Source organism: Geospiza fortis, unplaced genomic scaffold (assembly GCF_000277835.1).
Source record: "Geospiza fortis unplaced genomic scaffold, GeoFor_1.0 scaffold55, whole genome shotgun sequence".
NCBI classification, from domain to species: domain Eukaryota; kingdom Metazoa; phylum Chordata; class Aves; order Passeriformes; family Thraupidae; genus Geospiza; species Geospiza fortis.
This window is the reverse complement of record NW_005054308.1, coordinates 8524060-8536372: the sequence shown is the minus strand read 5'-3', so window position 1 is coordinate 8536372 and position 12313 is coordinate 8524060. Positions and strand designations below refer to the sequence as shown.

At 42.0% G+C, this 12313-nt stretch overlaps 1 protein-coding gene across 5 annotated transcripts in view; it reads left to right on the top strand.

Moving 5' to 3' along the window:
* EBF1 (EBF transcription factor 1) overlaps nt 1–12313 on the top strand; it is a 256727-nt gene that overhangs the window by 180224 nt on the left and 64190 nt on the right. For 3 of the 5 annotated variants that reach the window (XM_031055324.1, XM_031055320.1, XM_031055323.1), the window contains exon 5: nt 7152–7285. In XM_031055324.1, the coding sequence (XP_030911184.1) occupies nt 7152–7285 (134 nt within the window). The remainder of the gene's footprint in view (nt 1–7151; nt 7286–12313) is intronic. The other 2 variants (XM_031055322.1, XM_031055321.1) reach the window with 1 other exon arrangement.

Below are 12313 nucleotides of genomic sequence, written 5' to 3'. Positions count from 1 at the left end.
CCTGAGGACTTTTCCCCATCCAGGCTGGTTTCATAATCTTCAGTTGCTTTCAGCTGCCTGTACGGGATGCCAGCCCCAGCAATGCCCCACAAACCAGCCTGGAATGGCACCACTGCCTGGGTAGACAGAATTTTTAGGGTTCACCCTTTCAGCATGCTCAGAGTAGTGAGCAGCCTGACAATTCCCACTACTCAGGAAAAGGATATTACTTAAGAGAAAACAAAACCACCCACAACCCAAACAATCCTCCTCCCCACTCAATAAAACAACCCAGCTCAACCCCTCAAAACATATTTGGTTTATTCTTTTAAATTGGAAAAAAGTCTCAGAATTTGTGCTGAGTCCTGAGGCCAAGGTGTTGGCATTGCTGTGTTGGCTGTGCTGCTGCTGGTCCTTTTCTGAGGCAAAATGAGCCCTGCCCTGCACAGGGGAGTCCACACGTGTCCCAAGGCTGTTGTGAAATGGGAGCCCCAGTTCTGTATCCACTGCCCAGCTCTTGGGAGCTTTTCATAGGGCCCAACTATCTTAAAAAATGGAGTTCCTTATCCTGCAACTCCTTCAGTGGGGTTTTTAAGCACTGACTTGAGTGCTTTGTTGAATCACAACTTCCATAAGTTATGGTTTTGAGTGCTTAAAACTGATTTGTGTTGATATTCTGAAAAGTCAGTCATTTGGTGAAAGCATTTAACGGGTTGCAGGATCAGACCCATAAACTGTGGGTTAATCTGTGGCTCATTTATTTATTTAGCCTGGAATTAGGTTTTACCCAAGGAAAAAAAGGAAAATTAAATTAAATTCCAGATATTTTCAGTACTTCCTCTATGATGAGACATAAATTCCCTGTTCCTCTTAATTCCCAGTTTTAACTGCCTTTTCAACTCTCCTTGCGTGTCACAATACTCTTAGAGAGAAGAAAAATAAAAGCATGTGCCCTGTCATTTAAACTCCTGTTGTGATGCAGCAACTGTTGTCAGAGCCTCATCTATGGAATAATAGAGGATGAAACCACACTTCATGATAAAAACTGCAGGCAAGGTCATTCTTACAGTCACCAGCACAAACTGGATATTAATCATAGAGCAAATACATTTCAGAAGCTAAATAGGAGCAGTCCCAGAGTCCTGCTGATAGCTGTGCATCCCACTAATTCACCTCAGTGAACATTTACCTCTAAGCTCAATTAACCCTTATTCCAAGGCCACCCATAAACTTTGTGGTAAATATGGTTTTTTCCCTCCGGCCTCTGTTTTCTATCAGTGGAACAGATCATTTCTGTTGGAGGATAAAAAGCTATCTCTGTTTAGAAATGCAGGTCCCTAATTAAGAGTATGAAACGTCCAGTGTGTGTTTGTGAGGAGCTGGAGTTGGTAGATTATTGATTCTGTAAATTCAGATGCTCCTGAGGCTGTCTGTTATTTCTTCTGTCACCAGGTGCTGTTTGAGGCAGGTAGAAATACTCAGGAGGCAGGTGGGTGGTGGTGGGGGAGAGGAATTTCCTCCTGCAATTGCCTGCACACGAAGTTAGTTGTTAAATGTGTACAAGAAGCTAAAAGGAGACGTTGTTGCTGTTGTTTAGTTATTATTATTGTTATTATTATTATTGTTATTAGTATTATTAGTACTGTTATTATTCTCTCTGCCAAGCATTGTTCAGAGGCAAATTGGAAATGTGGTAATTAGGCCCTGACTGGTAGTGTAGTACTTGTGTCCTGAGCCAAAGTTCAACGCCCTGAAATGAAATTTAAACCAATTAATCTGTTAGATTTTTATCGCTTGTCCGTGTTTTCTCAGCAATTCCCTCAGCACGTGGCCTTTGATCAACTCTCATACAAAAGCTAAAATGTGTGCCTGCTGCTAGCAAGATGGGGCTGACATTAACATGGCACTCATAAAACAATCAGAGCAGTGAAGCCCTCAAACAGACAGGGCAGAGTAATATTTAATAAAAGCGCACACATAATCTTCAGAATTAGCATTTTGTGCCTTGCAGTACCTTTGGGAGAAGAGCTTTTATTTGTGGAGTGATCATTATTATAACAAAGAAGAGCTACCTAATAATTTCCACTTTAACTCTGCAATATGCCACGAGCGTTTCTGAACCATTATGCTAAACTGTGGCGGGGTAATCATTTTATTGTCACAGTTTGAGGGAAGAAAAATCCCTGTGTATCAGTAGCTGGGAAGTGTGGGAACACAGGAACACACCGGCACACGCAGCACACAACAAAAAACTTTTCCTTTTTTTGCTCCCCCTGTGCTGGAGTGGGTACCTGCCATCCTTTGTATGGAAGGTGATAAGATTTTAACAATGTGTACATTGAGAAAAATGAAGATTTCATAAGAGCGTTGTTTTCCTTGGAGCCATTAAGGTTTTTGCTCATAAATCCTTAACATTTATTGATAGCCCCCTTAGCTTTGAAGCCAGTAGCAGGATTCCCAATGGCCTCAGTAAGTTTGGGATTGCAGAACCTCCTCTGCCACCTCTGTCTGTGAGCCTGGCCCATGAGAGCAGCACGGTGGGACTGTCACGGGTGGGCTCTGACTTGCCCTGGTGTTGTGCAAAGGAGAGCAGCTCATTGAGGCTCCCAACACTTAGGCCATTCCAGCCGATGGAGGATGTGGCCACATCACCTTCCGTGAGGAGCTGCAGGGTCTGCTGCAGCTGGAGGGGAAGGTTTGCTTTTCCCTCAGCCCAGCTCTTCTGAGAAAACACAAGGAATGTGACACATTCACACCAAAGAGTCTGAAAATCCTGTCTGATAGCTGGGCTACCAAACCCTTTGGTTTTTATTGTAGTTGGCTTCCGTCTGTTCATTCAGCAACAACAAGAGAAAAGTTCATATAAGTAGGAATGAGCAATTATTCTTTTTTTTGTAACAGTTCTTCCCTGGACTTAAAGTCTGTTCATGTTATCAATCATGTATACTGCACTGCCTTGATTAGGACTGGTCTAAAGTCCTTCACTGTATTTTTTTATCAGTGAAGCTTCAGACTTGGACTAAAACTCTTATTCTACAGAAAAAGTTAAATTTTGTGTAACCTTTTTTTCTATTTGTTTTAAAAACACTGTATGAGAAATTATGCTTTGGGGTTACAGAAAGGCATGAGAAGTGATAATATTTTGAAACAAAACATTTTGTTTTTCTTGGAGGTATTGAAAATTGTTATAGTTAATTCTAGGTAGAGATTATGGAACTTGGCATTCTGAAAAAAAAAAAAAAAGAAAAGTTCTGTATTTTGGTTTGTCTTCTGACCAAAACAAAATGTAGAAAAATCAAGGCCTCCAGTGAAAAGATTATTCTGCCTTGCTCTGTTTTCCTAGGGTTGCACAGAAGTAAACACCTTCCAGACAGTGCTTTGAAAGTTGCCAAGTGATTAAGAGCAGAAGTATGAAGAGCTGAGGGCCTGAGCTGGCCAGACATTTGTACCAGGGGCAGAAATAGAGCTGAGGTCACTGCCTTGCCCCCTCCCAGTGTTACCTGTGGTGATGCTGCCAACGGGACCCAATTCCATCCTCCTTGGTGCTCCAAGCAAAGGACCTGGGAAGGGCAAAGTTTTAGACAGACCGGTGTCCTGAATGGCACTGGTTGTTGCAAATATGTCATTGTATAAACATGGTTTGTGCCCTCAAAAACAGGTAGCAGTCTGGATGCCTCCCTCAGCACGTCTTCCTTGGGATGTAGCCCTTCAGAGCCACTTCCCTGGCTGGGCAGCACCTCCTGCAGCCCTTCCAACCTTAACAGACACTTAAAATAAGAGAGGTTGTGTGGGGAAAGCTGGGGAGTCCCTCTGGTTTTTGTGACATGGGAAAATAATGAAATCTTTTGGGAATGCACAGAGCTCTTGCTCCATCTCAGGCTGGGCCTGCAAAGGGCACCATCCTGCCCTGGTGATTAAACCACCAAGTCCTGACTTTTTATCCTCAGAGATGTCCTGGGCTATTGCCAGCAGGTTTGATGAGGCACTGATTCAGCACAATTTCCACATATTTAAATAAAATGCCGTGTGCTGCTGGTCTTTGCAAGTGAGAGTGTCCCAGTGAAGAACTCACAGCCCCAGCTCAGCACAGAGCCCTGAGTGTCTGCCTCAGTCCCCCTGGCTCCCATGGGTGGGACTTAGCATGTGTTTGATATGAAGCAAATAAATTTATAAAATATTACAATCAAATACTTGGGGCAGCACAGACAGGGCAGCAACTTGAACCTCTGAGTGCGATGTAGGGAACACAAAGAGCATCACAGCATAAACAGCAAGAACTTTTTTGTGGGGTCCTGTAAGTGCACAAGAGTATCTTGCATTCACTTTAAAGATTACTTGAATCTATAATTTTCAATTGTAGAGTCATTTATGTTGGAAAAAAACCTCTAAGATTGAGTCCAACTGTAAACCCAGCGCTGCCAAGCCCACCACTGAACCATGTCCCCAAGTGCCACATCTACATGGCTTTTAAATACCTCCAGGGATGGTGACTTCCCTGGGCAGCCTCTTCCAGGGCTTGACAACCCTTTCAGCAAAGCCTGCATATGTTTTCTGTTAATGGCTTATGGTCTCAAATAGTTTTTATTCGCTGGTATTTAGGAAAAAAAATATTGCTGTAGTCTTTAAGAAAAGTAGCTCATTCTCTGACACATGGGAAACTGATTATCTCTGGGTTTTATTGTGGGGGGTATGTGTCCACAATCAACTGGGAATACTGGAAAGGGTGTAATTTGGAAGTGATTTTAATTTTTATTTATGAAAAAGTTTGATTCTGTGAAAGGGCTAGATGGCATTTTGAAAAGCTGCTTTCACTGTAAATCTGTTGCTGTGAGCTTGGCTGAAGGAAAAGCATTTGCTTTTGGACATCTCAGTGGTTTTTATGCAGTTTTATGCAAGTAATTTGAGTCCAAATTAAACATATTGAAGTTACTTCTGTGTGTGCGCTACGTTTTCGTGACGGTAATGTCAGGATGCTTCTTTTGTTAGCTCATGTAAAAGTTAATGGCTGTACTCTGCCAAGTTTGGAGCAGGGTAATGATTTTTTTTCTGCCTGTTTGTGTTTTTCCCTGGAGCTGGCATCCCCATCAGCTTAAGTAGTGGAAAAGTTTGTTCTGACACTTGCAACCTTTTGTAGGTAGGGCTGGGGTCGGTTTGCTCCCCATCTGTGCCTGCCACCACCAGCGGTGTGAGGCTGGGGCAGTGCTCACAGAAACACTGCTCAGGGTGACTCAACTGCTCCTTTTCCTCTGCCTGTTTGTGTTTTTCCCTGGAGCTGGCATCCCCATCAGCTTAAGTAGTGGAAAAGTTTGTTCTGACACTTGCAACCTTTTGTAGGTAGGGCTGGGGTCGGTTTGCTCCCCATCTGTGCCTGCCACCACCAGCGGTGTGAGGCTGGGGCAGTGCTCACAGAAACACTGCTCAGGGTGACTCAACTGCTCCTTTTCCAGCTCCCTCCTGCTTCCCTGCTCCCCACCCACCCTCCCTGCCCAGGGGCTGGGGGGAAGGAGCTTCCCAGCAGCCACACTGACTCTTGCAATCAGCTCCAACCAACCAGAACTTCACTGAGGAGTCATGAAGATGCACTGGGTCTCTTTAGTACTCCATGTCTGGAGCATTTTGAATTAGGCTTCTGTGAATGAATTAATTTCCTGTCTTTACAATTAGAAGAATTTAGGACAGGGGCTGTGCCTCATTAAGTAACTCACTACATTGCCAGGCTGAGTAACTCATGAGGGTAAGGGTTTTATGCTGGATGGTGCTAACACAGAGTGGCTTTAATATCCCCATCTTCCTACTAAGTCCTTACCTGAGGAAGTGCCTAAGTGTTCTTCCTTGAGTACATCATCAAATAATCAAAGTTACAAACCAAATTAACAGCTCAATCAGCCTTTCCATCAAGTAGCAATTCACAGCCAAATGCCACCAACCCTAAAATTGGGCAGTGGCACCCATTCCTGAGTTTGCAGTGCAGCCTCTTCCCTCTGGCATCATATCTACAGGAAAGAATCATTCTTTCCAGCACTGAGGTTGGCTGGTGGAGTTATGCTGCTCCTTGAACCTGTTTTCCATGAGTAATGAAATTGTTGAGGAACCTGCTTTACTTAAAATGTTATCTAACGTTACCAATGCCATATTCTCACCTCATACAAGGAAAAGTTGGTAGCATCTTGGGTGAAGTTGCTTCTTTCCATCAACCTGTGTGACCACACTAAGACTCCACAGCAGAGTGGAGGAGCAGGAGTGGAGTTACCCAGGGCTTTCTGCCTATTTTTACAGTAACGTTATTTATGTTGCTTCAGCACTGTTAAATTCCAAGGTGCCCCTGTGCTGCAGAGGAGGAGAATCAATATGTGAATGTTTATACTGCCCCAGCCCACCAATATTTGGGTTGCCTCTGCCTACAAAGTCTTAAACTTGAAGCTCTTAGTCCAAGATTTGAGCAGCACTTGAGTTTTCAACATCCTCTCAGAGACTCTGAGCAGTACAATGCCAAGAAAGTGGCTGTGAGACTCCATGGATATGGCAAAATGTGTTGCACACACATCTTGTTTATCCTGTAGATGCAATACAACTGGAATGACTGGATGGCAGCTGTGGCTTTTGGTTGTGGGGTGTTGGTTTTTTTTGTAGTAGCCAAAGCATTAATCAGGGCAGGATGGTTTAATACTGAACAACCTGGATCTGATTGCTGTACAGTTAGAGAAATGCTGAGGGTTACACCCTTTTTTATTTTGCCAATATTTTCCATAATATTTATGGGAGTTTCCTTGGTGAGTTTGGGTTCTGATGGATAATAAAGCAAGCTTACTGGAGATTGTTTTATTAACTTAGATCTTGTGCATTTCATATACAATAAAAAAAGGGATGTGTCCTGATTTCCATTTGGTCTCTGCCCATCATTCTGTGATTTTTTTGCTAATGTAGAATTTAAAAATAAAAATTTTTTCAATGCAGATAATAAAACCAAACAGAAATTAATTAAGGGAAAAAATACTTCCAAAGATAGAATTTGAGGTCATGCATATGTACTATAAAGAATGTGATTGCTGAAATCTTTGTGTTAGTAAGGGGGGGAAATGAAAGCTCCTTTTATTTTATTTTTCTCACGTCTTCTATCATTAAAATCCAGTTCTAACAGCAGAATACTTCTCTTTTTCATGTGTGTTGAAAAGCAGCTACACCATGTATCAAAGCCATCAGTCCAAGTGAAGGATGGACTACAGGAGGTGCCACTGTCATCATCATAGGAGACAATTTCTTTGATGGGTTACAGGTCATATTCGGCACCATGCTGGTTTGGAGTGAGGTAGGTGTTGTCTCATAGCTAATGTCTCACAGCTTTGTCTCCTTGTAGCCAGCCTGTCCTTTCTCTGGGCCACATGCTAAATCAGCAACAAATGTCGACACACGCATCCTTGCCTCACTCAGTTTTATGAAAATAATTAGTCAAATTTACCTGTGGCAGGAACCCATTATAGCCAGGGGGATTTGCATCTTCTCATGCTAGCTGAGAATTTAGCTCAGCGGGTTTTATTCCAAGGAAAGGAGAGGATAAAGGCCTGTGTGGATAATTCTGTGTTTAGCACTACAATAGCTAAGGGCCTGCAGGAAACAAACATTTAGGTGATCCCACTTTCCAGGGAAGCTGGCTGCTGGTAGCTGCAGCTCAATGAGGTGGAGATTGCAGAATTCAGCACCTCTGAGCAGCATATCCCTAAAGTCTGGATACTTGGTGTAAATATCATTTTCATAGCAGCAAACAAATGCACCACATTGCATCCACAGCGTACTCCTCATACCTAGCAAGAGCCCCTGTAGTTTCACAGGAACCTTTTCCTTGTTTCTTATGCATTTTTTTGCTGTTGTTACTCCTCCCAGCTCCTTAAATCCTGTCTTTTCCCAGCACGTAATTAATAGTGGAGCCTGACATTCTGCAAAAGCCCGTGGAAAGTTAAAACCCAGGCAGCATCACCCCAATGGCCATGGCCAGAGCTGTAGAAACCATGGCAGAGTTCCCCCACTGGCACAGGGAGACAGGTCCAAGGAAAGGTTTATATTTTGAACTTAGGGCTTTCCAAAAGCATTTTTGAGGTTTAATAAGAAATTATAATTTTCATTATTTTAATACTGAAGAAAACCCCAGCCTCCCTGAAATATCTGTGCAACACTTCCCAATGAGAAGTGAGAGGATCTTCTGATGCTTTACCTTGCATCCTGTAAATCTTAAATCAACACCACAGCTTAATTTATATCCAGCACATTCTCCCTACTGATTCCATTGCACATATGGCAGCATTTTTTCCATGAGAAGAGTATTCTCTAATGTCCTTCACTATTCTCTCTCTCTCTCTCTCTCATCCTTCCACTTGAGGACAAGTGTGGATGAAAGGGCATTCCAGAAAAGGAGAGATGGTAAATGAGTCCTATTCTGAAGCCCTTATGTGATCATGAAAGTGCCCCCTGGGCCCAGTGTAAGCATTTTGTGTGTTACTATTGAAGCCATTATGGCTGCAGACATTTAGCAGGGAAAGGTGAAGGGGCTGGGAGGAAACTGCTCCGATTCTGGTGCTGCAGAATTGGATCTTTCATTATAAATCTTGATTCTATTTATTAGTGGAAGCCATTAATTGTCAGTTTCTAATCTCAGGAGACTGAGTGCTGGTCAAAACAATGTTGCTGATGTTTGCAAGGCCTTGTCATGGAATTAATAATGTTAGAGGAGGTCCGGACTGAAGCCAGTCTGTTGTCTGGGAATGCTGCAACCCTTTCACTGCCTCCCTCTTACAGAACTGCTTCTCATTTCATAACCTATGAGAGCAGTCAAAAATCATATAAGAGAAAAGAACATTCTTTCTAAAAGAAGCAGACAAACACGGTAAACAAGCGCAGAAATGCATGAGCTGAGTGATCCCTAAATAATAGTGATCTATAAATAATTCAAGTTACACATACAAGCCACCTATGAAGTACAAAATAAGTTCTTTCATTTGCCTTCCCATTTCTAAAAATGTCTACGGAATTTTCAGTACCCAAGAAGAACATTTTTGTTTTACTTTAAGAGAGTATAAAATTGAACTGTCAAACCTCTGAATCTGAGTCCATTACAAAACTGGAGCAGGCTCATCCTGAGTTGCCAGTAAGGCCCAGTTATGAGCAAACTCATCCAGGTTATTTTGTCATTGAATTCTGGACAAATTTTAAATTTCATCCTGTTGTTTCATGGATCCAAACAAAACATAATTTTAAATGGGCTTCAGAAAAGCCCCAAAAAACCAGATAGACAGAGACTAAAGAAAAAGAATCATTCTTGCAGAGAATTTTCATGTGGATTTTTCCAGCTTCAGTTTCAGCTATAATTGCAGGTGGTTTGGGGAATGAAGTCTAATATTGAAATTAAGCATCATTTTGCTACAGACTTTGCATGGGACCTTGGGCAAATCGTATAATCTACTTAAAGTTCAATTCCCTTTCTCTAAAACAGTAATAAGATTAGTCACCTTCTTTGGAGAGGTGCTGTGAAGGTAATTATCATAAAGGTCCTATATTACTCAGACTTTATTATAGCAAAATCCATGTAAATACCTGAGCTGCATGGATATTTAAAATACAAATCCTACCCTAATTCAGAAGTAAAGTTAGGAGTCAAAAAACCCCAAACAACTTCCTTTTAAGAGTGAATTTGTTGCTGTCAAGCAGCATGTTATAAATAATTTGAAATGTAAATAATATATTTTTAATTTATTTTACATGTATTCAAGTTTTGTAATTGAAATATTTATATGCTTGAAATGGAGTTGACTGTGTTTAAAAAGGAGGTTTAAAATGGTTTCTGAAACACATATTTATTATTTAAACATATATTTTAGCTGTAAACACTCTAACATAATTGCAACCTTTCTCAGCCAGGGAGAACTAAATAAAAACTTAATTTGCCACATTAATTTTGAGCAGAAATGCAGATACTCTAAGCCAGTAGGTTCAATTAATCCTTACCTCCCATATTACTTTAGAAAAATGACTTTAAAAGCCCTTGGTATTTTTAGAATACAGCAGAATGGGCTGTCTAATGCCTTTTTTTTTTCCAAGGGACTTTCGTAACCACCGAACAAACAGCGCTGCTCTATCGTGTGCACATGCTGGGTGTGCTCAGAGCCTCCCAGCAAACATTCTGTGTGCCAGACAGGCTCTGCTGCCTGTCTGTGCCGTGCACACACACACAGAGCTGGAATCTGGGGGGCTTCACCCAGCTTCTGGGTCCCTGCGTGGTCACAGATATTCCAAATTGGCCCTGCTGATAAGAACCCTTCTTGTTTCTCTCTCCCGTTGGGGTGCTGAGACTCTGAGAGTCGACTTGCAGGGCAAATACATGATTGTGAAGACAAAATTAGTTTCTTATAAATATTCCACAATATTTGCTTAAAATGAACTATTTCTTCAAACATTTTCCTGCCAAGAACATTCCTGCAGCTGTACAGAGTCAGCTGGAAACAACTTTTTCTTTTATATTAAGAAACGATGAAGCACTGAAACATCTTTCTTTTTTTTTTTTACCTTTGTACAGCACAAAAACAGAGGATGATTTTTTCGGCTTGGTGGCTTTTTGTGTATTTTTTTTTTTTTTTACTGCTGCTGAATCAAATTCTGTGACACAGTTTGTTATTTTGCTTTTTATGTTTGTTATTGATTTTGGAAGTCTCTGACTTTGAGTGCTTATTTTGGAGCTCTGACTCATTTTTAAAAAATGAGTAGGCACCCTCTTTTTGCAAACCAAGGCTTATTAAGCAGCATCTGGATGCCCAGAATTGAGGCATGCAAAGTCATTGGTTGTTTTTTAAAATATAGGTACCCTAAGGGTTCTGTTCTCACTGAAAGCTGTCATTACCTTCAGTTGGTGGGATTTTTCTTCATTCCTGTTCTAATGGTCCTCTTCACACAGAGTTAAAGTCAAATTTATGACTGATTGTCACCATTTCCCTAACCACAAACCAGAGCTCAAGCATGCAAAAATAAACTAGTGACTCAGATTAATGACATCTCCTTATAAAATGTCACTTTTAAAAAAAGAAAGTAACCTGGCACTCTGAAGAGTGTGAAATGATGCTGTATCACACAAGAATGCCTAGAATATATTAGCAAACCACAGAAAGAGGCTTGTTGTACACACTCAGCCCAAATGTGTTTTGGATTTTGAAGGCCGGGCACCACCCACCATTCAAAAGATCCCTAACTCAGGTTTTAGTGCAACCCACTGTATGTCCCAGGTGACATGTAAGAATTTATACCAAACAGCAAATGCAGTTGCTAAGTATCAGGCTAAATCACTTGAAAATCCCTTGGGAGAAAGGTCCAGTTACTAATTTTATGTCCGGCTCCATTTCTCAATTTGCTAAATGCTGGAAAGGAGGAGGAAGATGGATCTGGGAATTTTGTCTGCTGGATTCATGTCCAAATCACAGATTAATGCCTTGCTCAAGATTTATATTTAAAAAATAAATTCAGAAAGGGGCATAACTCATATTTAGGGATTCTTGGTTCTTGGCATGTTGTTGTTTTGGTGTCTGTTCATCCACCAAGAGCTCCCAGCTGAGGTGAGGATGCACAACTGGCCCTGCTGGGTCACACAGGGAGCTCATCTACCTCAGGGTCTTGCGGTTGTTACTGGGCAAGGACAGATGCCTAAAAGCAACAGGATGAACATGTCATGATGCTTCCCCAAAACTCTTTACCAGTCTCCAGCTCTTTGGGGCTCAGAGGCATCCAGAAGTGGTATCTTTACTTTTAATATCCCTGGAAGCTCATCTCTTCCAGATGCTTTGCTTATAAATATGAGGCAGATTGTGCCCTGAAGAAGGAAGAGGCTATGTCAGTGAAAAAGGAGAAAAGGTGGAGTAGGTTCCCCACATCAGGCCCCAGGTTGACAGGAAAGCATCCCATAATTCTGGAGTTATGGAAGGCAGGGGCAGATCAGCTTTTGCTGTGGATGGGCTTGGACTGCCCAGAGATGTACAGCACCAATTGGGTCACTTGGATTGGAAACCAGAGTCAGGACAATTTGGAGAGCTGCTCCCAGTCCATAGCAGACCCTGGCAGAGCTGTGGAACCAGAAGCTGAGACCCAAGGTGAGAGGTTTCAATGTGCAAGGGAACATTTTTTGTCCCTTAAAGCCAATCTGCTGCTCTGACAGCAATCTAGGGAACTCCTGGTGTGTAACCAAGCTGCCCAGTTCCCTCTGAGTGCAGGAGACCTGAAGGCTGACCCAGAACAAAGGCCCAGCACCAAATCCCTGCCAGTGGTCAATGACAGATGTGATGGAGAAAAAGCAAAAGGAAAAGGA